Source organism: Agelaius phoeniceus, chromosome 38, assembly GCF_051311805.1.
Source record: "Agelaius phoeniceus isolate bAgePho1 chromosome 38, bAgePho1.hap1, whole genome shotgun sequence".
In the NCBI taxonomy this organism is placed as follows: domain Eukaryota; kingdom Metazoa; phylum Chordata; class Aves; order Passeriformes; family Icteridae; genus Agelaius; species Agelaius phoeniceus.
Window position 1 is genome coordinate 1,470,388 of NC_135304.1, and position 22,842 is coordinate 1,493,229.

A 22,842-nucleotide genomic window follows, 5' to 3' on the forward strand; every position below is an offset into this window, starting at 1 on the left:
TGGGGGGATTTGAGAGGGGTTTGGATTGGAGGGATTTGGAGGGATTTGAGAAGGATTTGGAGGGATTTGAGAGGGATTTGGAGGGATTTGAGAGGGGTTTGGATTGGAGGGATTTGAGAGGGGTTTGGAGGAGCCCCAAAGCTTTGGGGAGGGAAACCTCAGGGGATTTTTGGGCTCCTCAAGTCTTTGGCAAAGTGAAATTCAGGAAAGGTGAATCTGTGGGATTTTTAACCTCCTCAACACTTTGCCATCCGTCCCCACCCACAACCACCAACACCGACGGGGCCAAACCTCCCCTTCCCGAAACACCACAACCACCAGGCATTTAGAAAAGGGGGGTTCCCCGATTCAAGGACACCCCCAAAACCCCTTTTTTTGTGTTTGTTTCCCCTCCCCAGAGACGCACCGGACGGTGCTGAACCAGATCCTGCGGCAATCCACCACCCACCTGGCCGACGGCCCCTTCGCCGTGCTGGTCGACTACATCCGCGTGCTGGACTTCGACGTCAAGCGCAAGTGCGTGGCCTGGGGGTCCCAAAAAACGGGGTCCCAAAAAAATGGGGGGTCCCCCCAGAGCACCTGACGCCCCCGTTTTTGGCCCTGGCCAGGTATTTCCGGCAGGAGCTGGAGCGCCTGGACGAGGGCCTGCGCAAGGAGGACATGGCCGTGCACGTGCGGCGCGATCACGTCTTCGAGGACTCGTACCGGGAGCTGCACCGCAAATCCCCCGAGGAGATGAAGAACCGACTGTGAGGGCCCTGGGAACTCCAAAATATCCACTAGGAACCCCAAATATCCCCTGGGAACCCCAGAGTATCCCCTGGGAACCCCAAAATATCCACTAGGAACCCCGGGATATCCCCTGGGAACCCCAGGATATCCTCTGGGAGCCCCAGAATATCCACTAGGAACCCCAAAATATCCACTAGGAACCCCAGAATATCCCCTGGGAACCCCAGGATATCCTCTGGGAGCCCCAGGATATCCCTTGTGGACCCAAAAATATCCCCTGGGAACTGTAAAATGTCCCCTGGGAGCCCCAAAATATCCCCTGGGAACCCCAGGATATCCTCTGGGAGCCCCAGAATATCCCCTGGGAACCCCAGGATATCCTCTGGGAGCCCCAGAATATCCACTAGGACCCCCAAAATACTGCCTGGGATATCCAAAATATCCCCTTGCAACCCCAAAATATCCCCTAGGGAAAAAAAAAAAAAAAAAAAAAAAACCAAACAACTGGAACCCTAAAATATCCCCTAGGAACCCCTAAAACATCCCCTGGGAACTGTAAAATGTCCACTGGGAGCCCCAAAATAACCCCTGGGAACCCTAAAATGCTGCTTGGGATATCCAAAATATCCCCTGGGAACCCCAGGATATCCCCTAGGAACATCAAAATACTGCCTGGGATATCAAAAATGTCCACTGGGAACCCCAAAAATGACCCCTGGGACCCTAAAATATCCCCTAGGAACCCCTAAAATATCCCGTGGGAGCCCTAAAATGTCCCCTGGGAACCCTAAAATAACCCCTGGGAACTCTAAAATATTCCCTGTAATCCCTAAAATATCCCCTAGGAACCCCAAAATACTGCCTGGGATATCAAAAATGTCCACTGGGAGCCCCAAAATATCCCTTGGGAACCCCAAAATAACCTCTGGGAACCCTAAAATGCTGCCCGGGATATATAAAATATCCCCTGGGAACCCTAAAATGTCCAAAACCACCTCCACTCTCCCCAAACCCCCTCTCCCATCCCACTTGAATCCCAAAACCCCCTCAAATCCCCCCCAAACTCCCCCAAAACCCCCTCAAATCCCCCCCAAACCCCCTTCACCCTCCCCAATCCCCCCCAACCCCCCCTCCCCACTCCCCAAACCCTCTCTCCCACCCCACTTAACCCCTGAATCCCCCCAATTTCCCCCTCCATCCTCCCCAAATCCCCCCCAAAACCACCTCCATCCTTCCCAAACTCCCCCAAAACCACCATCATTCCTCTCCAAACTCCCCCAAAACCACCTCCACTTTTACCAAACTCCCCCAAAATCACCTCAAATCCCCCCCAAACCCCCTCCACCCTCTCCAAATCCCCCCAAAGCCCCTCTCCCACCCCACTTAACCCCCAAATCCTCCCAAAACCACCTCCATCCTCTCCAAATCCTCTCTTGGTCTCTCTAATCCCCAAATTCCTCCCCAAACTCCCCCAAAAACACCTCCACGCTCCCCAGTTCCCCTCAATACCACCTCAAATCCCCCCAAACCCCCTCTCCCACCCCACTTAACCCCCAATTTGCCCCAAAACGACCTCCAAAACCCAAAATTCCTCCCCAGTTCCCCCCAAAACCACCTCTATCCTCTTCAATCCCCCCAAAACCCCTTCCATCCTCCCCAGTTCCCCCCAAAATCCCCTCCCCTCTCCCCAAACTCCCCCAAAACCACCTCAAATCCCCCCAAAACCCCCTCCCCTCTCCCCAAACCCCCTCTCCCACCCCACTTAACCCCCAATTCCCCTCAAAACCACCTCCAAACCCCAAAATTCCTCCCCAAACTCCCCCAAAACCACCTCCATCCTCTTTAAACTCCCCCAAAACCACCTCCACTCTCCCCAAATCCTCTCTCTTGGTCTCCCTAATCCCCAAATTCCTCCCCAAATCCCCCCCAAACCCCCTCCACCCTCCCCGAATCTCCCCAAAACCACCTCAAATCCCCCCAAAACCCCCTCCACTCTCCCCAAACCCCCTCTCCCACCCCACTTAACCCCCAAACTCCCCCAAAACCCCCTCCATCCTCTCCAAACTCCCCAAAACCACCTCAAATCCCCCCAAAACCCCCTCCACCCACCCTGAATCCTCCCAAAATCCCCTCCCCTCTCCCTAAACTCCCCCAAAACCACCTCAAATCCCCCCCAAAACCCCCTCCATCCTCCCCAAATCCCCCCCAAAACCCCCTCCATCCTCTTTAAACTCCCCCAAAACCACCTCCACTTTTACCAAACTCCCCCAAAACCCCCTCAAATCCCCCCAAACCCCCTCTCCCACCCCACTTAACCCCCAATTTGCCCCAAAACGACCTCCAAAACCCAAAATTCCTCCCCAAACTCCCCTAAAACCACCTCCACCCTCCCCAAATCCTCTCTCTTGGTCTCCCTAACCCCCAAATTCCTCCCCAAATTCCCTAAAACCCCCTCCACCCTCTCCAAATCCCCCCAAAACCTCCTCCACCCTCCCCAAACCCCCTCTCCCACTCACCAACCCCCCCCCAAACCCCCTCCATCCTCTCCAAACCCCCTCTCCCACACCACTTAACCCCCAATTTCCCCCTAAAACCCCCTCCACCCTCCCCGAATCCCCCCCAAAACCACCTCCATCCTCTTTAAACTCCCCCAAAACCACCTCCACTCTCCCCAAATCCTCTCTCTTGGTCTCCCTAATCCCCAAATTCCTCCCCAAATCCTCCCAAAACCCCCTCCACCCTCCCCGAATCTCCCCAAAACCACCTCAAATCCCCCCAAAACCCCACTCCCACCCCACTTAACCCCCAATTTCCCCCCAAAACCCTCTCCACCCTCCCCGAATGCCCCCAAAACCACCTCCATCCTCTTTTAACTCCCCCAAAACCACCTCCACTCTCCCCAAACCCCTTCTCCCACCCCACTTAACCCCTGAATCCCCCCAATTTTGCCCTCCATCCTCCCCAGATCCCCCTAAAACCACCTCCACTCTCCCCAAACTCCCCCAAAATCACCTCAAATCTCCCCAAACCCCCTCTCCCACCCCACTTAACACCCAATTCCCCCCAAAGCCACCTCCATCCTCCCCAAACTCCCCAAAACCACCTCAAATCCCCCCAAAACCCCCTTCACCCTCCCCAGATCCCCCCAAAATCCCCTCCCCTCTCCCCAAACTCCCCCAAAACCACCTCAAATCCCCCCAAAACCCCCTCCACTCTCCCCAATTCCCCCTAAAACCACCTCCACCCTCCCCAGTTCCCCTCAATACCACCTCAAACCCCCCCAAAACCCCCTCCACCCACCCTGAATCCCCCCAAAATCCCCTCCCCTCTCCCCAAACTCCCCCAAAACCACCTCAAATCCCCCCCAAACCCCCTCTCCCACCCCACTTAACCCCCAATTGCCCCCTAAACCCCTTCCATCCTCCCCAGATCCCCCCAAAACCACCTCCACTCTCCCCAAATCCTCTCTCTTGGTCTCCCTAATCCCCAAATTCCTCCCCAATTCCCCCCAAAAACTCCTCCAAATCCCCCCCAAACCCCCTCCCCTCTCCCCAAACCCCCTCTCCCATCCCACTTAACCCCCAATTCCCCTCAAAACCACCTCCATCCTCTCCAAACTCCCCCAAAACCACCTCCACCCTCCCTGAATCCCCCCAAAACCACCTCCACCCTCTCCAAATCCTCTCTTGGTCTCCCTAATCCCCAAATTCCTCCCCAAATCCCCCCCAAACCCCCTCCACCCTCCCCGAATCTCCCCAAAACCACCTCAAACCCCCCCAAAACCCCCTCCACTCTCCCCAAACCCCCTCTCCCACCCCACTTAACCCCACAATTTTCCCCTAAACCACCTCCAAACCCCAAAATTCCTCCCCAAACTCCCCTAAAACCACCTCCATCCTCTCCAAACTCCCCCAAAACCACCTCCACTCTCCCCAAATCCTCTCTCTTGGTCTCCCTAATCCCCAAATTCCTCCCCAAATCCCCCCAAACCCCCTCCACCCTCCCCAGATCCCTGCAAAACCACCTCCACTCTCCCCAAACTCCCCCAAAACCCCTTCCACTCTCCCCAAACCCCCTCTCCCACCCCACTTAACCCCCAAACTCCCCCAAAACCCCCTCCATCCTCTCCAAACTCCCCAAAACCACCTCAAATCCCCCCAAAACCCCCTCCACTCTCCCCAATTTCCCCCAAAACCCCCTCCACCCTCCCCGAATACCCCCCAAAACCGCCTCAAATCCCCCCAAAACCCCCTTCACCCTCCCCAGATCCCCCCAAAATCCCCTCCCCTCTCCCCAAACTCCCCCAAAACCACCTCAAATGCCCCCAAACCCCCTCTCCCACCCCACTTAACTCCCAAAACCCCCTCCACCCTCCCCAAACTCCCCCAAAACCACCTCAAATCCCCCCAAAACCCCCTCCACCCACCCTGAATCCCCCCAAAATCCCCTCCCCTCTCCCCAAACTCCCCCAAAACCACCTCAAATCCCCCAAAACCCCCTCTCCCAACCCATTTAACCCCCAATTTCCCCCAAAACCACCTCCATCCTCCCCAAGTTCCCCCAAAACCCCCTCCACTTTTACCAAACTCCCCCAAAACCACCTCCATCCTCTTTAAACTCCCCCAAAACCACCTCCACCCTCCCCAAACTCCCCAAAACCACCTCAAATCCCCCCAAAACCACCTCCACTCTCCCCGAATCTCCCCCAAAACCACCTCAAATCCCCCCAAAACCCCCACTCCCACCCCACTTAACCCCCAATTTCCCCCTAAAACCCCCTCCACCCTCTCCAAATCCCCCTCAAACCCCCTCCATCCTCCCCAAACTCCCCCAAAACCCCCTCAAATCCCCCCCCAAACCCCCTTCACCCTCCCCAATCCCCCCCAACCCCCCCTCCCCAATCCCCAAACCCTCTCTCCCACCCCACTTAACCCCTGAATCCCCCCAATTTCCCCCTCCATCCTCCCCAAAACCCCCTCCATCCTCTTTAAACTCCCCCAAAACCACCATCATTCCTCTCCAAACTCCCCCAAAACCACCTCCACTTTTACCAAACTCCCCCAAAACCACCTCAAATCCCCCCAAAACCCCCTCCAAACCCCTCCTGTCCCTCCCCCTGTCTCAGGTACATCGTGTTTGAGGGCGAGGAGGGCCAGGACGCCGGGGGGCTGCTGCGGGAGTGGTACATGATCATCTCCCGCGAGATGTTCAACCCCATGTACGCCCTGTTCCGCACCTCGCCCGGCGACCGCGTCACCTACACCATCAACCCCTCGTCCCACTGCAACCCCAACCACCTCAGCTACTTCAAGTTCGTGGGCAGGATCGTGGCCAAGGCCGTCTACGACAACCGGCTGCTGGAGTGCTACTTCACCCGCTCCTTCTACAAGCACATCCTGGGCAAGTCCGTGCGGTAAGGGCCGAGCTGGGGGGCTCTGGGGGGTGTTGGTGAGGGGTGGGGGTGTGTTTGTGGGGAGTGGGATTGCGTTTGTGGGGTGTGGGAGCTGTTTATGGGGTGTGGGATTGCGTTTGTGGGGTGTGGGATTGCGATTGTGGGGTGTGGGATTGTGTTTGTGGGGTGTGGAGGGCTGTTTGTGGGGTTTGGGAGTGTGTTTGTGGGGTTTGTGAGGGTGTTTGTGAGGGGTGGGAGTGCGTTTGTGGGGTTTGTGAGGGGTGGGAGTGTGTTTGTGGGGTGTGGGATTGTGTTTGTGGGGTGTGGGATTGCGTTTATGGGGTTTGTGAGGGTGTTTGTGAGGGGTGGGAGTGCGTTTGTGGGGTTTGTGAGGGTGTTTGTAAGGGGTAGGAGTGCGTTTGTGGGGTGTGGGATTGCGATTGTGGGGTTTGTGAGGGTGTTTGTGGGGTTTGGGGGTGTGTTTATGGGGTTTGTGAGGGGTGGGAGTGTGTTTATGGGGTGTGGGATTGTGTTTGTGGGGCATGGGATTGCGATTGTGGGGTTTGTGAGGGTGTTTGTGGGGTGTGGGGGTGTGTTTGTGGGGTTTGTGAGGGGTGGGAGTGTGTTTATGGGGTGTGGGATTGTGTTTGTGGGGTGTGGGATTGTGTTTGTGGGGTGTGGGATTGCGTTTGCAGGGTGTGTGGAGGGGTGTTTGTGGGGTTTGTGAGGGTGTTTGTGAGGGGTGGGAGTGCATTTGTGGGGCGTGGGATTGCGTTTATGGGGTTTGTGAGGGGTGGGGGTGCATTTATGGGGTGTGTGGATGGGTGTTTGTAGGGTGTGGAGGGGTGTTTGTGAGGGTGGGAGTGCGTTTATGGGGTTTGTGGGGTGTGGGATTGCATTTGTGGGATGTGTGGGGGTGTTTGTGGGGTGTGGGAGCTGTTTATGGGGTGCTGGAGCCATTTGTGGGGTGCTGGAGCCGTTTATGGGGTGCTGGAGCCGTTTGTGGGGTGCTGGAGCCGTTTGTGGGGTACTGGAGTCCTTTATGGGGTGCTGGAGCCGTTTGTGGGGTGCTGGAGCCATTTGTGGGGTACTGGAGCCATTTATGGGGTGCTGGAGCCGTTTGTGGGGTACTGGAGCCATTTATGGGGTGCTGGAGCCGTTTATGGGGTGCTGGAGCCGTTTGTGGGGTGCTGGAGCCGTCTGTGGGGTGCTGGAGCCCATTAGAGGAGGTGGGGCCGCATTTCTGGGGTTCTGCACCCTTGGCAGGGTCTGACACAGTTTTGGGGCTCTCCAGCTGCGTCTGACTCCATTTTTGGGGGGCTCTCAGCAGGGTCTGAGCCTGGTTTGGGGCTGCCCCTGGTTTGTGACGGCATTTTTGGGGCGCTGCCCCCCGTTTTTGGCTCGCCAGGTACACGGACATGGAGAGCGAGGATTATCACTTCTACCAGGGCCTCGTGTACCTGCTGGAGAACGACGTCTCCACGCTGGGCTACGACCTCACCTTCAGCACTGAGGTGGGGACCCCCAAAACCGGCACCAGGACCCCCAAAATCAGCACCAGGACACCCCAAAACCAGCATTGGGACACCCCAAAAGCACCAGGACCCCCAAAACCAGCACTGGGACCCCCCAAAACCAGCACCAGGACCCCCCAAAACCAGCACTGGGATCCCCCAAAACCGGCATTGGGACCCCCCAAACCAGCATTGGGACCCCCCAAAACCAGCACCGGGACACCCCAAAAGCACCAAAGACAGAGGGACCCCCAAAACCGGCATTGGGACCCCCAAAACCAGCACTGGGACCCCCCAAAAGCACCAGGACCCCCAAAACCGGCATTGGGACCCCCCAAAAGCAGCAAAGACAGAGGGACCCCCAAAACCAGCACCAGGACCCCCAAAACCAGCATTGGGACCCCCAAAACCAGCACCGGGACCCCCAAAACCGGCATTGGGACCCCCAAAACCAGCACTGGGACCCCTAAAATCAGCATTGGGACCCCCCAAACCAGCACCGGGACCCCCCAAACCAGCACTGGGACCCCCTCGGGACCCCCCAAAAGCACCAGGACCCTCAAAACCAGCACTGGGGGTCTCCAGTTCCTCTCAGCTGCCCCTGGAGGGTCCCATGTGCCAGGGAGGGGTCCCTCCCCTCTTGGGGTGTCCCCTCGGTTTGGGGGTGTCCCTGGGGTGTCCCCGTGGTTTGGGGGTGTCCCTGGGGTGTCCCCTCGGTTTGGGGGTGTCCCTGGGGTGTCCCCTCACTGCTCACACCCCAGGGCTGACACCCTCCCATCCTGGGGAGTGCGTCTGTGACCCAGGGACAGCCCAGGTGCAGGAATTTGGGGTGTTTGAGGTTCCCCAGGCGCAGGAATTTGGGGTGTTTGAGGTTCAGGGATGTCCCCTCTGTGTCCCCCCTGTTTCTCCCCAGGTGCAGGAATTTGGGGTGTTTGAGGCTCCCCAGGTGAACAAATTTGGGGTGTTTGAGGTTCCCCAGGTGCAGGAATTTGGGGTGTTTGAGGTTCCTTAGGCTCAGGAATTTGGGGTGTTTGAGATTTCCCAGGTGCAGGAATTTGGGGTGCTTGAGGCTCACCAGGTTCAGAAATTTGGGGTGTTTGAGGTTCCCCAGGTGCTGGAATTTGGGGTGTTTGAGGTTCAGGGATATCCCCACTCCCTTCTGACCCCCCCATGCCCCCCCAGGTGCAGGAATTTGGGGTGTGCGAGGTTCAGGGATATCCCCACTCCCTCCTGACCCCCCTGTACCCCCCCAGGTGCAGGAATTTGGGGTGTTTGAGGCTCCCCAGGTTCAGGAATTTGGGGTGTTTGAGGTTCAGGGATATCCCCACTCCCTCCTGACCCCCCTGTACCCCCCCAGGTGCAGGAATTTGGGGTGTGCGAGGTGCGGGACCTGAAGCCCAACGGGGCCAACGTGCTGGTGACGGAGGAGAACAAGAAGGAGTACGTGCACCTGGTGTGCCAGATGCGCATGACCGGTGAGCATTGGGGCCAGGGGGGGTTTGGGGGAACCTCTGGGGGGGTCCCAGGACCCTCCTGACCCCCCCAAAATCCCACAGGCGCCATCCGGAAGCAGCTGGCGGCGTTCCTGGAAGGCTTCTACGAGATCATCCCCAAGCGCCTCATCTCCATCTTCACGGAGCAGGAGCTGGAGCTGCTCATCTCGGGGCTGCCCACCATCGACATCGACGACCTCAAGGCCAACACCGAGTACCACAAGTACCAGGGCAACTCCATCCAGGTGGGGCAGGGTCCTGGGGGGGTTTCAGGGAGTTCCAGGGGGGTTTCAGGGGGTGCTGGGGCAAATTCAGGGGGTTTTGGGGGGATTTCAGGGGGTTCTGGAGCTATCTCGGGGGCTTCTGGGGGGGTTTCAGGGGGTTCCAGGGGGGTTCTGGGTACCAGGGTGACTCCATCCAGGTGGGCCGGGGTCCTGGGGGGGTTTCAGGGGGTTTTGGAGGGATTTCAGGGGGTTCTGGGGCTATCTTGGGGGGCTCTGGGGTGATCTCAGGGGATTCTGAGAGGGTTCTGGGTTACCAGGGCAACTCCATCCAGGTGGGGCTGGGACCTGGGGGGGTTTCAGGGGGTCCTGGGGGGGTTTCAGGGGATTCTGGGAGGGTTCTGGGTACCAGGGTGACTCCATCCAGGTGGGGCAGGGTCCTGGGGGGGTCCTGGGGGGGTTCCAGGGGGGTTTCAGGGAGTTCCAGGGGGGTTTCATGGGGTTCTGGGTACCAGGGTGACTCGATCCAGGTGGGGCGGGGTCCTGGGGGGGTCCTGGGGGAATTTCAGGGGGTTTCAGGGGGGTTTCAGGGGGTTCTGGGGCAAATTCAGGGGGTTCTGGGTACCAGGGCAACTGCATCCAGGTGGGGCAGGGTCGTGGGAGGGTTTCAGGGGGTTCTGGGGTGATCTCAGGGGGTCCTGGGGGGGTTTCAGGGGGTTCTGGGGTGATCTCAGGGGGTCCTGGGGGGGTTTCAGGGGGTTCTGGAGTGATCTCAGGGGGTTTTGGGGAGATTTCAGGTGATTCTGGGGCTATCTTGGGGGGTTCTGGTGGGGTTTCAGGGGGTTCCAAGGGGGTTCTGGGTACCAGGGTAACTCCATCCAAGTGGGGCTGGGACCTGGGGGTGTTTCAGGGGATTCTGGGGTGATCTCAGGGGGTTCTGAGAGGATTTCAGGGGATTCTGGGAGGGTTCTGGGTTACCAGGGTGACTCCATCCAGGTGGGGCTGGCACCTGGGTGCATCCTGGGGGAATCTCAGGGGAGATTTCAAGGGGTTCTGGGGGGGTTTCAGGGGGTTCCAAGGGGGTTCTGGGTACCAGGGCAACTCCATCCAGGTGGGGTGGGGTCCTGGGGGGGGTTTCAGAGGGTTCTGGGGTGATCTCAGGGGGTTCTGGGGCTATCTCGGGGGGTTCTGGGTTACCAGGGTGACTCCATCCAGGTGGGGCTAGGACATGGGGGGATCCTGCAGGAATTTCAGTGTTTCAGGGGGTTCTTGGTACCAGGGCACCTCCATCCAGGTGGGGCTGGGACCTGGGGGGGATCATGGGGGATTCTGTGGGGTTCAGGTGGGATTCCAGGGGGTCGCAGTGGCTGAACTGTCCCTGTCCCCTGAGTGCCAGTGGCTGATTGTCCCTGTCCCTGTCCCTGTCCCTGTCCCCGTGCCCAGATCCAGTGGTTCTGGCGTGCCCTGCGCTCCTTCGACCAGGCCGACCGCGCCAAGTTCCTGCAGTTCGTGACGGGCACGTCCAAGGTGCCCCTGCAGGGATTCGCCGCCCTCGAGGGCATGAACGGCATCCAGAAATTCCAGATCCACCGCGACGACCGCTCCACCGACCGGCTGCCCTCGGCACACACCTGGTGAGGGACAGGGGACACTGGGGGGGACATGGGGACAGGGGGACACTGGGGGGACATGGGGACACTGAGGGGAACATGGGGACACTGGGCACTGCCCTCGGCACACACCTGGTGAGGGGACATGGGGACACTGGGGGGGGGACATGGGGACACTGGGGGGACATGGGGACACTGAGGGGGACACAGGGACACCGACCGGCTGCCCTCGGCACACACCTGGTGAGGGACATGGGGACATGGGGACACTGGGGGGACATGGGGACACTGAGGGGGACACAGGGACACCGACCGGCTGCCCTCGGCACACACCTGGTGAGGGACATGGGGACATGGGGACACTGGGGGGGGGACATGGGGACACTGAGGGGGACATGGGGACACTGACCAGATGCCCTCGGCACACACCTGGTGAGGGATATTGGGAACACTGGGGGACATGGGGGGGACATGGGGACACTGGGGTGGACACGGGGACATGAGGGGGACATGGGGCAGACATGGGGACACTGAGCCCTGCCCTCGGCACACACCTGGTGAGGGACACAGGAGGGACAGCAGGAGGACACAAGAAGGGACATGGGGACACTGGGGGGGGACATGGGGACACCGACCAGCTGCCCTTGGCCCACAGCTGGTGAGGGACACTGAGGGACATGGGGACACTGAGGGACAGGGGGGAAACACATAGGGACACTGAGCACTGCCCTCAGCTCACACCTGGTGAGGGACATGGGGGGACATCAGGGGACATAGGGACACTGAGCCCTGCCCTTGGCACACACCTGGTGAGGGACATGGGGGGACATCGGGGGACACAGGGACACTGAGCACTGCCCTCAGCTCACAGATGGTGAGGGATGTGGAGGGACATGGGGGGGACATGGGGACACTGAGCCCTGCCCTCGGCTCACACCTGGTGAGGGACATGGGGGGGACATCAGGGGACACACGGCCACCACCACCTTCTGCCCACACCTGAGACAGGGGGACATGAAAGGGTGGCAGGGGACACAGGAGGACGCAGAGGTGGGGGTACAGGGGACACAGAGCTGAGGTGGCACGGGTGACCCTGGCACGGGGACACACCTGAGGCGCAGGACTGGGCGTGGGGGGGACAATGACACCAGCGCGGAGCTGGGTGGGGGACACAAAGCTGGGACAGGAACATGGGGATGGCACTGGGGGAGGTGACAATGACACAGGGGAGGTGACAATTATTTTCCAGCTTCAACCAGCTGGACCTGCCGGCCTACGAGAGCTACGAGAAGCTGCGGCACATGCTGCTGCTGGCCATCCAGGAGTGCTCCGAGGGCTTCGGCCTGGCCTAGGGGGGCCGCGCCGGCCCCCGCGCAGGGGCTCTATAAATATATATATATTTTTTGGTTCCATTGGCTTTTTTTGGTTTGTTTTGGTTTTTTTTTTTTTTTCGGGGTTTATTATTTTCTTTTTTTTTTTTTTTTTTCTCTCCGGTCCCGGTTTGGGGGGGGTTTTTTGTGCTCTGTTGGAGGGTTGGGGGTTCCCTCCTTCCCCCCCACCCCTCACCCCCTCCCCCCGTGTTGGGGGCTGGGATGGTGAAAGGGGGGAGCCCCCTGAAATTATAAATAAGAAGTTCAGCCCCCTCCCCCCACCCCAAAACTGAGAGAAAAAGTTAAAAAAAAAAAAAAAAGGAATAAAAAAAGTGCACTCTTGGTAAGGGCAGTCCCGGTCGTTCTTGGACGGAGGGGTGGGCTTGGCCGCCATCTTGGGTGTGGCGGGGGGGAGGGAGTGGAGGCTGGCCGCCATTTTGGGTGTGGCGGGCCGATACTCGCGCGGGGCCGCCATGTTGGATGTGGCGCTAAAGGCGGGGTTTGCTGCCGTCCGCCATCTTGAGCGTGGCCGTGTCGCTATGGCCGCCATGTGGAGTGTGGCGCGTGGGCCACATTGTAAGGGGGTGTGTGTGTGTGTGTGTGTGTGTGTGGATGTCGCCGGATGGTGGCCGCCATCTTGGCGTGGGGGGCGCCATATTGAGTGGGGCTGGTGGCCGCCATGTTGGGCGCTGCCGCCGTGTTGTGACGTCTTTTCGCCGCGCCGGAAGTTGCGTCATTGCACGGCGCCAAGGATCCCCGGCGGCGTGGGAGCCGCAGCCATGACCCGGTCCCGTGAGTTCAGGGAGGCACCGGGAGGGCTCGGGGGGCTCTGGGGACCCTCCCCGCACTCACCCCGCCCCTCCCTGCAGGGCGACAGGTGGAGAAGTCCCGGAAGAAGCGCGTCCAGGTGAGCCCGAGCCGGGCGGGTTTGGGGCTGCAGCCCTTGTGACCCCCCCTGTGTGTGACCCCCCCCCCGCCACCCGGGGTGTCCCCGTGTCACCCCCGCGTTGTCCCCAGGCCCAGCGCGCCCGTGTCGGGATCAAGAAGGACCCGGGGGTGCCGCAGCTCGGCCGCTTCGCCGCCTTCGCGGAGCAGCAGCGCAAGACCCGGCAGAGACGGGTGAGGAACGCGGGGGGCGTTTTGGGGGTGACCCCGCGGGGGGAGTTTGGGGTTGTCCTCCAGATGTAACCGCGGGAGGGATTCTGAGGTTCCCCGGGGTATTTTGGGGTGTCCCTGCCAAATCTGAGCACAGGAGGATTTTGGAGCGTTCCTCCCATCGTGACCCCGGCGGGGAATTTTGGGGTCCCCTGTCAAGTACAAACTTGGGGGGGCTGTGTGGGGTCACCCCTCCCGGTCTGATCCCGGGGGAGTTTGGGGTCTGACCCCCCTGTGTCCCACAGCCACTGAAGGGGCAGCAGCGCTCACACCTGGCCGTGCACCTGGCAGATGCTCTGCAGCGACAGCAGCGCTTCCAGAGCCAGGTGGGGCTGGGGACACCCAGGGGGGGCTCCCTAAAGAGTGGGGGGCTTCCCAAGGAAGGGGGTTCCCCAAAGAATGGGGGGCTCCCTAAAGAGGGGGGGCTTCCCCAGGAGAGCGTTCCCCTGTGAGTGAGGGCCTCCCCTTGGAAGGGAGAGGGGGTTCCCCACACACAGGGGGCTCCCCCCAGAATTTGGGGGCTCCCCAGGGTTGTCCCCCCATCCTGGGGGGGTCCCCCTAACACAGGTGCCCCCAGGAGAAGGAAGAGGAGGATGAGGAGCCCCCGCAGCCCCCCCAGGACGAGGCGTCGCTGCGCCACTTCGGGCGGGAGCTGCGCAAGGTCGGTGCCGTGGGTGTGGGGTGGGGTGGGGGGGGATTTTTGGGGGTCTTTCTTTTTCCCCTACTGAACCCCGACTCTGGCAGGTGCTGATGGCGGCTGACGTGGTGCTGGAGGTGCTGGATGCCCGCGACCCCCAGGGCTGCCGCAGCCCCCGGCTCGAGGGCGCCCTGCGGCCCCAGCAGCGCCTCGTGCTCGTCCTCAACAAGATCGGTGAGATGGGGGGTGTGGATCTGGGGGGTCCCAGCGTGGATTTGGGGGGGTCCCCTGTCCCCCCACAGCCCTGAGGACACCCCTGTGTGTGTTCCCCCACCCCTACACACAGACCTGGTGCCGCGGGACGTGGTGGCCGCGTGGCTGAAGCACCTGCGGAACGAGTTCCCCACCGTGGCCTTCAAGGCGTGCACGCAGCAGCAGAGCCAGAACCTGGTGGGTGCTTGGGGAGGGGGCATCTGGGGGGGATCAGGGCTGGGGGTCCCCCCCTGACCCTTCCTGTGCCCCCACAGAAGCAGAGCCGGCTGCCAGCGGATGCGGCCCCCAAGGATGTGCTGGCTGGGGGGGCCTGCGTGGGGGCTGAGAACCTCCTGCACATCCTGAGGAACTACGGGCGCTGCGGGGAGGGCAGGGGCTCCATCACCGTGGGGGTCGTGGGTGAGGGGCTGGGGGGCACATGGGGGGAGGGGGAATGGGGGATGGGGTGCAATGGGGGGGCTGTGAAAGGGAGGGTTGGGGTGTGAGGGGGGATTTGGGGCTGGGGGGCTTGAGGTTGAGGGGGGATGTGAAAGGGAGGGTTGGGGGTGAGAGAGGGTTTGGGGGGCAAGGGGAACATGGAGGGCTGTGAAAGGGAGGGTTGGGGTGTGAGAGAGGGTTTGGGGGTTGAGGGGGGCTGTGAAAGGGGTTGAGGTTGAGCTATGAAATGGAGGATTGGGGTGTGAGGGGGGTTTGTGGGATGAGTGAGAGGCTGTGAAAGGGAGGGTGGGGGTTTGGGGGGCTGGGGGTTGAGGGGGGCTGTGAAAGGGATTGAGGGGAGCTATAAAATGGAGGGTTGGGGTGTGAGGGGGGGTTTGTGGGATGAGTGAGGCTGTGAAATGGAGGGTTGGGGTGTGAGGGGGGTTTGGGGGGGCTGTGGGAGGAGTGGGGGGTACGGGGGACATGGGAGGCTGTGAAATGCAGAGGTTGATGGGGGAGTGGGGCTGGGGGCTTTGAGGGGCAGTGTGGGGGGGTTGGGGTTGATTACAAGGCTGTGGAATAAGCGAGGGGGGTGTGGGGGCTTTAGGGGGACAGCTGGGGGGCTGAGGTTGACTGGGGGTGGGTTTTGGGGCCCCCCCTGACCCGAAGCCCTTCCCCAGGGTACCCCAACGTGGGCAAGAGCAGCCTCATCAACAGCCTCAAGCGCAGCCGCGCCTGCGGGGTGGGGGCCATGCCCGGGGTCACCAGGTGAGCCCACCTGGGCTGGGGTCACCTGCATGGGCTGGGGGGGGGCTGTGGGGGGAGGCTGGGTTCACCCTGCCCAGCTGTGGGTGTGGCACAGACCCCGCCCAGCTGTGGTGGGTGTGGCACAGACCCCGCCCAGCTGTGCAGTGGGTGTGGCACAGACTCCGCCCAGCTGCAGTGGGTGTGGCACAGACCCCGCCGAGCTGCGGTGGGTGTGGCACAGACCCCGCCCAGCTGTGCAGTGGATGTGGCACAGACCCCACCCAGCTGTGTGGTGGGTGTGGCACAGACCCTACCCAGGTGTGGTGGGTGTGGCACAGACCCCGCCCAGCTGCGGTGGGTGTGGCACAGACCCCGCCCAGCTGTGGCGGGTGTGGCACAGACCCTGCCCAGCTGTGGTGGGTGTGGCACAGACCCTGCCCAGCTGTGGTGGGTGTGGCACAGACCCCGCCCAGGTGCAGTGGGTGTGGCACAGACCCCGCCCAGCTGCGGTGGGTGTGGCACAGACCCCGCCCAGCTGCGGTGGGTGTGGCACAGACCCCGCCCAGCTGCGGTGGGTGTGGCACTCAGTCCCTGCCCCCAGGTGCCTGCAGGCCGTGCAGCTGGACGGGCACATTCGGCTCCTGGACTGCCCGGGGGTGGTGCTGGACTCTGGGGACCCCCCGGCTGCCGCCCCCCTGAGGGGGGCCCTGGCCCCCCAGCGCCTGCGGGACCCCCTGAGCCCCGCCTGCGCCGTCCTGCGCCGCTGCCCCCCCCAGCAGGTAATGGGGAACCCCTGGGGGGGGAGTGTGGGGGGCCCCCATCCCCATGGCAATGTCCTGAATTTGAGGGGGACCCCGTTTTTCCAGCTGAATCAGCAGATGTAGCTCTCAGCTCTTTGGGGGACTCAGTGACCACCAAAATTGGGATTAAGGGGGGGCTCAACATTGGGGGTGCCCACCCTGTGCCCCTCCCCAAGAATACCCATGTTGTGCCCCTTACCAGGGGGAGGGGAGGTTATTTTAGGGGGACCCCCCACCCCACTTTGGGCATTTTCAGCCCATTTTGGCCATCGGGATGGGGACAGGGTGACAGCCCCCAGTGTCCCCCCCCAGCTGAGCCAGCTCTATGGGGTGACCCCCTACAGCAACGTTCCCAATTGGGGGGTACCCCATTTTTCCAGCTTTGGGGGGATTCAGTGACCCCCAAAATTGGGATTAAGGGAGGGCTCAACATAGTGGAGAAGTGGAGATTATTTCAGGGACACCCCTGACCCCACTTTTGGGCGTTTTCAGCCATCGGGATGGGGACAGGGTGACAGCCCCTGGTGTCCCCCCCCCAGCTGAGCCAGCTCTATGGGGTGCCCCCCTGCAGCCATATTCCCAATTTGGGGGGACCCCATTTTTCCAGCTTTGGGGGGATTCAGTGACCCCCAAAATGGGGAGTGGAGGTTCCTTCAGGGGGACCCTGCCCCACTTTTGGGCGTTTTCAGCCATCGGGATAGGGACAGGGTGACACCCCCCAGTGTGCCCACCCCCCCAAACCCCTGTGTGTGTCCCCCCCCCAGCTGAGCCAGCTCTATGGGGTGCCCCCCTGCAGTGACCCCCTGCAGTTCCTGGCCCACCTGGCCCGGCGGCAGGGCCGGCTCCGCCCGGGGGGGCTCCCGGACGCCCACGCTGCCGCCACGGCCCTGCTGCGCGACTGGACCAGGTCTGTGGGGACAGGGACCCTCTGGGGGGGGGTCCCCACACCCTGAGCCCTCTTTTGGGGGGTTGGGAGGGATCTTCCCACACCCTGAACCTGTTTCTGAGGGGTTGGGAGGGTTCTCCACACCCTGAGCCCATTTTTTGGGGGCCTGGGAGGGGTCTTCCCACACCCTGAACCTGTTTCTGAGGGGTTGGGAGGGTTCTCCACACCCTGAGCCCCTTTTTAGGGGGGTTGGGGAGGGTTCTCCACAAACTGAGCCCTTTTTTGGGGGCCTGGGAGGGGTCTTCCCACACCTTGAGCCTGTTTCTGAGGGGTTAGGAGGGGTTTCTTCACCCTCACCCCCTTTTTTGGGTGGGTGAAGGGGTCTTCCCACACCCTGAGCCCATTTCTAGGGGGTTGGGGAGGGTTCTCCACACCCTGAGCCCCTTTTTGGGGGGCTGGGAGGGGTCTTCCCACACCCGGGAGGGGTCTTCCCACACCCTGAGCCCCTTTTTTGGGGGGGCTGGGAGGGGTCTTCCCACACCCTGAACCTGTTTCTGAGGGGCTGGGAGGGGTTTCTACACCCTGAGCTCCTTTTTTGGGGGTTTGGGAGGGGTCTTCCCACACCTTGAGCCTGTTTCTAGGGGTTTGGGAGGGGTTTCTACACCCTGACCCCTTTTTTGGGTGGGTGGAAGGATTTTCCCACACCCTGAACCTGTTTCTGAGGGGTTTGGGAGGGGTTTCTTCATCCTGATCCCTCTTTTAGGGGGCTGGGAGGGGTCTTCCCACACCCTGAGCCCATTTCTAGGGGGTTGAGGAGGCGTTTCCACACCCTGAGCCCATTTTTTGGGTGGGTGGAAGGATCTTCCCACACCTTGAACCTGTTTCTGAGGGGTTTGGGAGGGGTTTCTACACCCTGAGCCCTTTTTTGGGGGGTTGGGAGGGGTCTTCCCACACCCTGAACCTGTTTCTGAGGGGTTGGGAGGGATTTCTTCACCCTCACCCCCTTTTTTGGGTGGGTGGAAGGGTCTTCCCACACCCTCACCCCTTTTTGGAAGGGCTGGGGGTGGGTTTCCTACTCTGACCCCCTTTTTTGGGGGGCTGGGAGGGGTCTTCCCACACCCTGAGACCATTTCTAGGGGGTTGGGGAGGGTTCTCCACACCCTGATCCCCTTTTTGGGGGGGTTGGGAGGGCTCTTCCCACACCCTGAACCTGTTTCTGAGGGGTTTGGGAGGGGTTTCTTCACCCTCACCCCCTTTTTTGGGTGGGTGCAAGGGTCTTCCCACACCCTGAACCTGTTTCTGGGGGGTTGGAAGGAGTTTCCACACCCTGAACCCTCTTTTAGGGGGCTGGGAGGGGTTTCCACACCCTGACCCCCTTTTTTGGGGGACTGGGAGGGGTTTCTTCTCCCTGAGCCCCTTTTTTGGGTGGGTGGAGGAGTCTTCCCACACCCTCCCCCCTTTTTTGGAGGGATGAGGAGGGTACCCATACACCCTGACACCATTTTGGGTACAGGAAGGTAATTTCCACACGGTGTAACCCCATTTTATGGGGGGCTACAAGGTCTCCCTATGTCCTGACCCCTTTTTTGGGGACAAGAGGGGTTTTCCCACATTTTCTGAGCCCTTTGTTGTGAACCAAAGGGTTTTTTTTCAGACCCTGGGACCCCTTTCTGGGGGGCTGTGGGATCTCCCACGCATCTTGACTCCCCTTTTTCAGGCTTCTGAGCTGTTCTTTCATACCCTGTGATTCTCTTTTTGGGGACTGGAGGCATCTTTTCACCCCGTTACCCCATTTGGGAGGGGCTGCAGGGTTCCCCCATACCCTGAGCTCTATTTTTGGGGACAGGAGGGGTCTCCCCACACCCTGATCCCCCTTTTTTCCCCCACAGTGGGAAGATCACCTACTACACCCACCCCCCCAAATCTCAGGGGGTGCAGCTCGAGGCCCAAATCCTGCCAGAGCTGGGGCCAGCGCTGGACCTGGAGGCTCTGGAACGGGGCGATGCCGAGGCCCTGGCAGGTGAGAAACACCTGAACCCCCCCATCCCCCCTTGGGGACCCCCCAAAACTCACCTGGACCCCCCCCCACAGCTGTCCCAGTGACGGTGACAGGGCTGGAGCTGTCCCCGGAGGAGGAAGGGGAAGAAGCCATGGAGGACAGCAGCGGCGACCTGGAGGTGGGAAGGGATTTGCTGAGGTTGGGGGAGGTTTTTGGGGTGGTTTTTTGGGTTAATATTTAACCACCCCCACAGTTTGGAATGATGACAGTGGAGCTGAAGCCCCGGGTGAAGTCGGGGGGCACTGGGGGGGAGCCGGTGCCCCGAGCCCCCAGCCTGGAGGAGGTGGCTGCGCTCCCCCCTCTGTTCCAGGGGCAGGGGCTGCAGGCAGCTGGGAAAAAGAGGAAAAAACTGCAAAAAAGAGCACGTAAGTGAAGACACCCCCTTTTTTCCTGACCCTTCCAAACCTCTCTGACCACCTCCCTTCACATTCCTGATCACCCCCATCCCACAGAGAAAATTGCCACGAAGCTGTCGGAGACGTTGGAGGCGGCCATGCAGTTTTGAGGCATCTACAAATTAAATAAAAGTATTGTATTTAATTGAGAAGTGGTTAAAAAAAGCTCTATTTTAGAAATAGAAGAGCTCGAGGAACGGGGGTGCTGTAGGTGTGGTTTGAGGGGTCTCTTAAGTAGGAGGTTGAAATGTGGAGGTTTTTGGGGGTCCCCCATGTCCCTGTGGGGGTTTTGGAGGGGGCGAGTGGGGTTGTAGAGCCCCCCTATGATAGAGGGTACCCCGTTTTTACAGCTGACTCAGCAGATTTAATGCTCTGCCACTTAATGAACCTCGAAATTGTGGTCAAGGGGAGTGCTCAGCATTGGGGCTGCACCCCATTATTGAGAGCACTCCACCTCTACAGCCTCTCTAATCCCTAAAGCACCCAATGCCCCACTCTGACACTATGTGAGCCCCCCAACCCTACAGAGCACCCCAAAAACCACTTTGAACACCCCAAACACTTCCTGAGGTCCCACACCTCCCCAAAACCCCCTTGTTCACCCCCAAAAAGGCACAGGGTGCCTCCCCAAGCTATCAGCCTTACCCCTCACAGCAGCCTCAGCTGTTCATGTGTTTGTGCACCTCATATAAAGGTTTCCTCGGGATTTTGGGGTGCCCCCAATATCCCATTGCTGGGCTGAGGGTGCGTACGGGCACCAAGCTCCCCTCAGCCTCCGCCGCCATTTTGCCACATGCGGGAAGGGCCCTGGCAATGCGTTACAGGTGGTGGAGGCAGCACAGGTGATTCCAATAACGGCTGTTAAGGCCAAGGGAGGGGCCAAATGCACCACTGCGAGTCATTTTTGGGGTGTTTTGCGCTTTTTTTCCACCTCTTTGCCACCATTTCGCCGCCGTGAGGGGGGCGGCGGGGGGGGGGGGGGGGGGGGCGCGAGACTTTTCCCGCCTTTTTCGCCACCTGATGGGAGGGGGGGGTTGGAGCGCGAGACTCGCCTGGCGGGCGCCAGGGGGCGGGGCCAGCTCTGCCTCTCGGCCAATCGCGGCGCGGCGATGGGGTGGTGGGCGGGGCGAGCGGGGGCTGGACCAATGGAAAGCGGGGCTGGCGCGGGGGAGGGATCAGCGGGTGTGGGCGGGGCCAGCGCAGTCGCCGTCGGAGCGCGGTCGGGGGCGGTTCGTGGCCGGGCCTTAGAGAGAATTTCTGCGGCCTTGCTGAGGGTGGGACGCGGTGGGCGGCCTTAGAGGCTCTCCCGTCGCGGTTTTAGCCCGCCCGGTGCTTGTTTTCCTCTCAGAACCTCTGTGAGAAATGTCGCAGCGGAAGCGCAGCAAAGGGCTCGGCTGCTCTCAGGTGAGAGGCTGCTCCCCCCCACACCCCCGTTCTCCCCTCATTTACTCTCCCGTTCTCCCCTTCTCGGTTTTTGTCCTTTATCTATCATCAAATTGCCTCGTTTCTCCTGGTTTTCCACTCAGACGACCGATGGGGAGGATGATATCATCCCGACCCAGGTGGAGCGGCACTCCCAGGACCGGGTGAACCAGAAGGTGGATTGAGGTGATCCCCTCTCTACCCTCCCCAGGATTTCTGAGTCTGCATTATTTTGATATCAGCCTGCTCTGTGCCTTCCCTGCTCATTCCCCCACAGGTGAGTGAGCTGGTGCAGTTCCTGCTTGTGAAGGACCAGAAGAAAATTCCTATCAAAAGGGCAGGTACGTTTAGGGGAATCCCTTTCCTCGGTGTTTAAAGCTTTTTCTGGGTGCTCCAGGCTCTCTCAGCGTTCCCTGCCTGTTTTTTTTGCAGACATGCTGAAGAATGTAATTCGAGAATACAGGAATGCCTACGCAGAAATTGTCAGAAGGGCTGACAGGATCCTGCAGGAGGTGGGGAAAGCACGGAAGGGGGGAAGGTTTTGAGGGGAGAGACCTCGTGGATTAATTAATTAATTAATTAATTAACCCTTTTTCTCCCGCAGGTGTTCGGGCTGCAGCTGGTGGAGATCGACACCAAACGTCACATTTATATTCTTATTAATAACCTGCCCCACGCTGAGGGCCAACACCTGTGCAGGTGAGAGGGGGACCTGGGTGACTCGAACCCCATCAGGGTGTCCCCCCCAACATGGGTGACACCCCAGTGTCACCCCCAGGGGCAAGGAGAAGGAGGAGATGGGGCTCCTCTTGGTCATCCTCAGCTTCATCTTCATGAAGGGCAACTCAGTCAAAGACAGTGAGTTCTCCCCCAAACCCCTCTCCCTGTACCCCCACTTTCCTTTCTCACTGACACCCCATTTTCCAGGTGCTTTGTGGGAATTCCTGCATTTGCTCCGTGTGTACCCAGGGTAGGATATGGGGACACACAGGGACGGGGTGGGGGACGCTCAGTGCCACCCCTCACTATCCCCCCTACCCCATCCTCAGGAAGCAGCACAGCGTGTTTGGGGACGTCAGGAAGCTGGTGACAGAGGAGTTTGTGAGGCAGAAGTGAGTTGGAAAGTCCTGGGGAGGGGAAAGGGATCATTTTGGGGGGGGTTTCACCCCATCCATCCATCCCTCCCTCCCGGTGTGCCCAGAGCAGCCTCAGCACCAGCTTGGCCGGGCTGTTTATACCACACCGCAGAGCAAAACCTGCAGCCCTCACACCCCGTGCCTTAAAAGGTCCCTCACGGGGTCAGGGGAGAGCTGGACACCCCCTCTGTGCACCCCAAAACCTGCTGGGCTACCTGAGACCACCCCCATCCCCTCTGCAGGTACCTGGAGACCACCCCCATCCCCCTGACGGACCCCCCAGAATTCAAATTCCAGTGGGGACCACGGGCAGAGAAAGAAACCTCCAAGAAGGACGTGCTGAACTTTGTGGCCAAGGTGAGTCCACGATTTTGGGGGGCATCTCTGAGTTTTTGGGGGGGGCTCAATTTGATGCCCCCTCCCCTTATTTTTCTCCCACTCCTCAGATGCAGGGCAAGGACCCCGCATTTTGGGCGAGCCAGTACAGCGAGGCCGAGGCCAACCAAGCCACCACCTGACCCCCCCCCCAAAAAAAATAAAATCACCCCCCCTGTTAGTGTGCAGCCCCCCCAAAATGTCCAGA

At 60.3% G+C, this 22,842-nt stretch overlaps 3 protein-coding genes across 4 annotated transcripts in view; all 3 read left to right on the top strand.

The window, feature by feature from the left end:
* The window catches only part of HUWE1 (HECT, UBA and WWE domain containing E3 ubiquitin protein ligase 1), a 106,261-nt gene extending 93,889 nt beyond the window's left edge, over positions 1 to 12,372 (top strand). The window contains 8 exon segments of the mRNA XM_077172441.1: positions 399 to 516; positions 609 to 749; positions 5,858 to 6,145; positions 7,533 to 7,638; positions 8,996 to 9,113; positions 9,195 to 9,376; positions 10,796 to 10,986; positions 12,212 to 12,372. Coding sequence (XP_077028556.1) covers positions 399 to 516; positions 609 to 749; positions 5,858 to 6,145; positions 7,533 to 7,638; positions 8,996 to 9,113; positions 9,195 to 9,376; positions 10,796 to 10,986; positions 12,212 to 12,314 — 1,247 coding nt within the window. The 3' untranslated portion in view covers positions 12,315 to 12,372.
* A 630-nt stretch (positions 12,373 to 13,002) lies between these two features.
* On the top strand, positions 13,003 to 19,853 carry GNL3L (G protein nucleolar 3 like). Of its 2 annotated transcripts, XM_077172557.1 has the most exons (15): positions 13,003 to 13,124; positions 13,202 to 13,239; positions 13,350 to 13,451; positions 13,733 to 13,813; positions 14,065 to 14,148; positions 14,232 to 14,358; positions 14,471 to 14,574; positions 14,652 to 14,796; positions 15,495 to 15,582; positions 16,163 to 16,340; positions 17,126 to 17,268; positions 19,137 to 19,267; positions 19,339 to 19,424; positions 19,500 to 19,671; positions 19,759 to 19,853. In XM_077172557.1, the coding sequence occupies exons 1-15, from the start codon at positions 13,112 to 13,114 to the stop codon at positions 19,809 to 19,811; spliced, it is 1,545 nt and encodes a 514-aa protein (XP_077028672.1). In that variant the 5' UTR covers positions 13,003 to 13,111; the 3' UTR covers positions 19,812 to 19,853. The 2 variants fall into 2 exon arrangements, with proteins under 2 accessions (XP_077028672.1, XP_077028673.1); XM_077172558.1 differs by lacking the exons at positions 13,003 to 13,124; positions 13,202 to 13,239 and having other exon boundaries at positions 14,055 to 14,148.
* Positions 19,854 to 20,894: 1,041 nt separating this feature from the next.
* LOC129134568 (non-structural maintenance of chromosomes element 3 homolog) lies at positions 20,895 to 22,842 on the top strand. Its single transcript, XM_054654238.2, has 10 exons — positions 20,895 to 21,105; positions 21,228 to 21,299; positions 21,401 to 21,464; positions 21,556 to 21,635; positions 21,728 to 21,822; positions 21,902 to 21,981; positions 22,051 to 22,093; positions 22,173 to 22,235; positions 22,502 to 22,616; positions 22,706 to 22,842. The coding sequence occupies exons 1-10, from the start codon at positions 21,064 to 21,066 to the stop codon at positions 22,775 to 22,777; spliced, it is 726 nt and encodes a 241-aa protein (XP_054510213.1). The 5' UTR covers positions 20,895 to 21,063; the 3' UTR covers positions 22,778 to 22,842.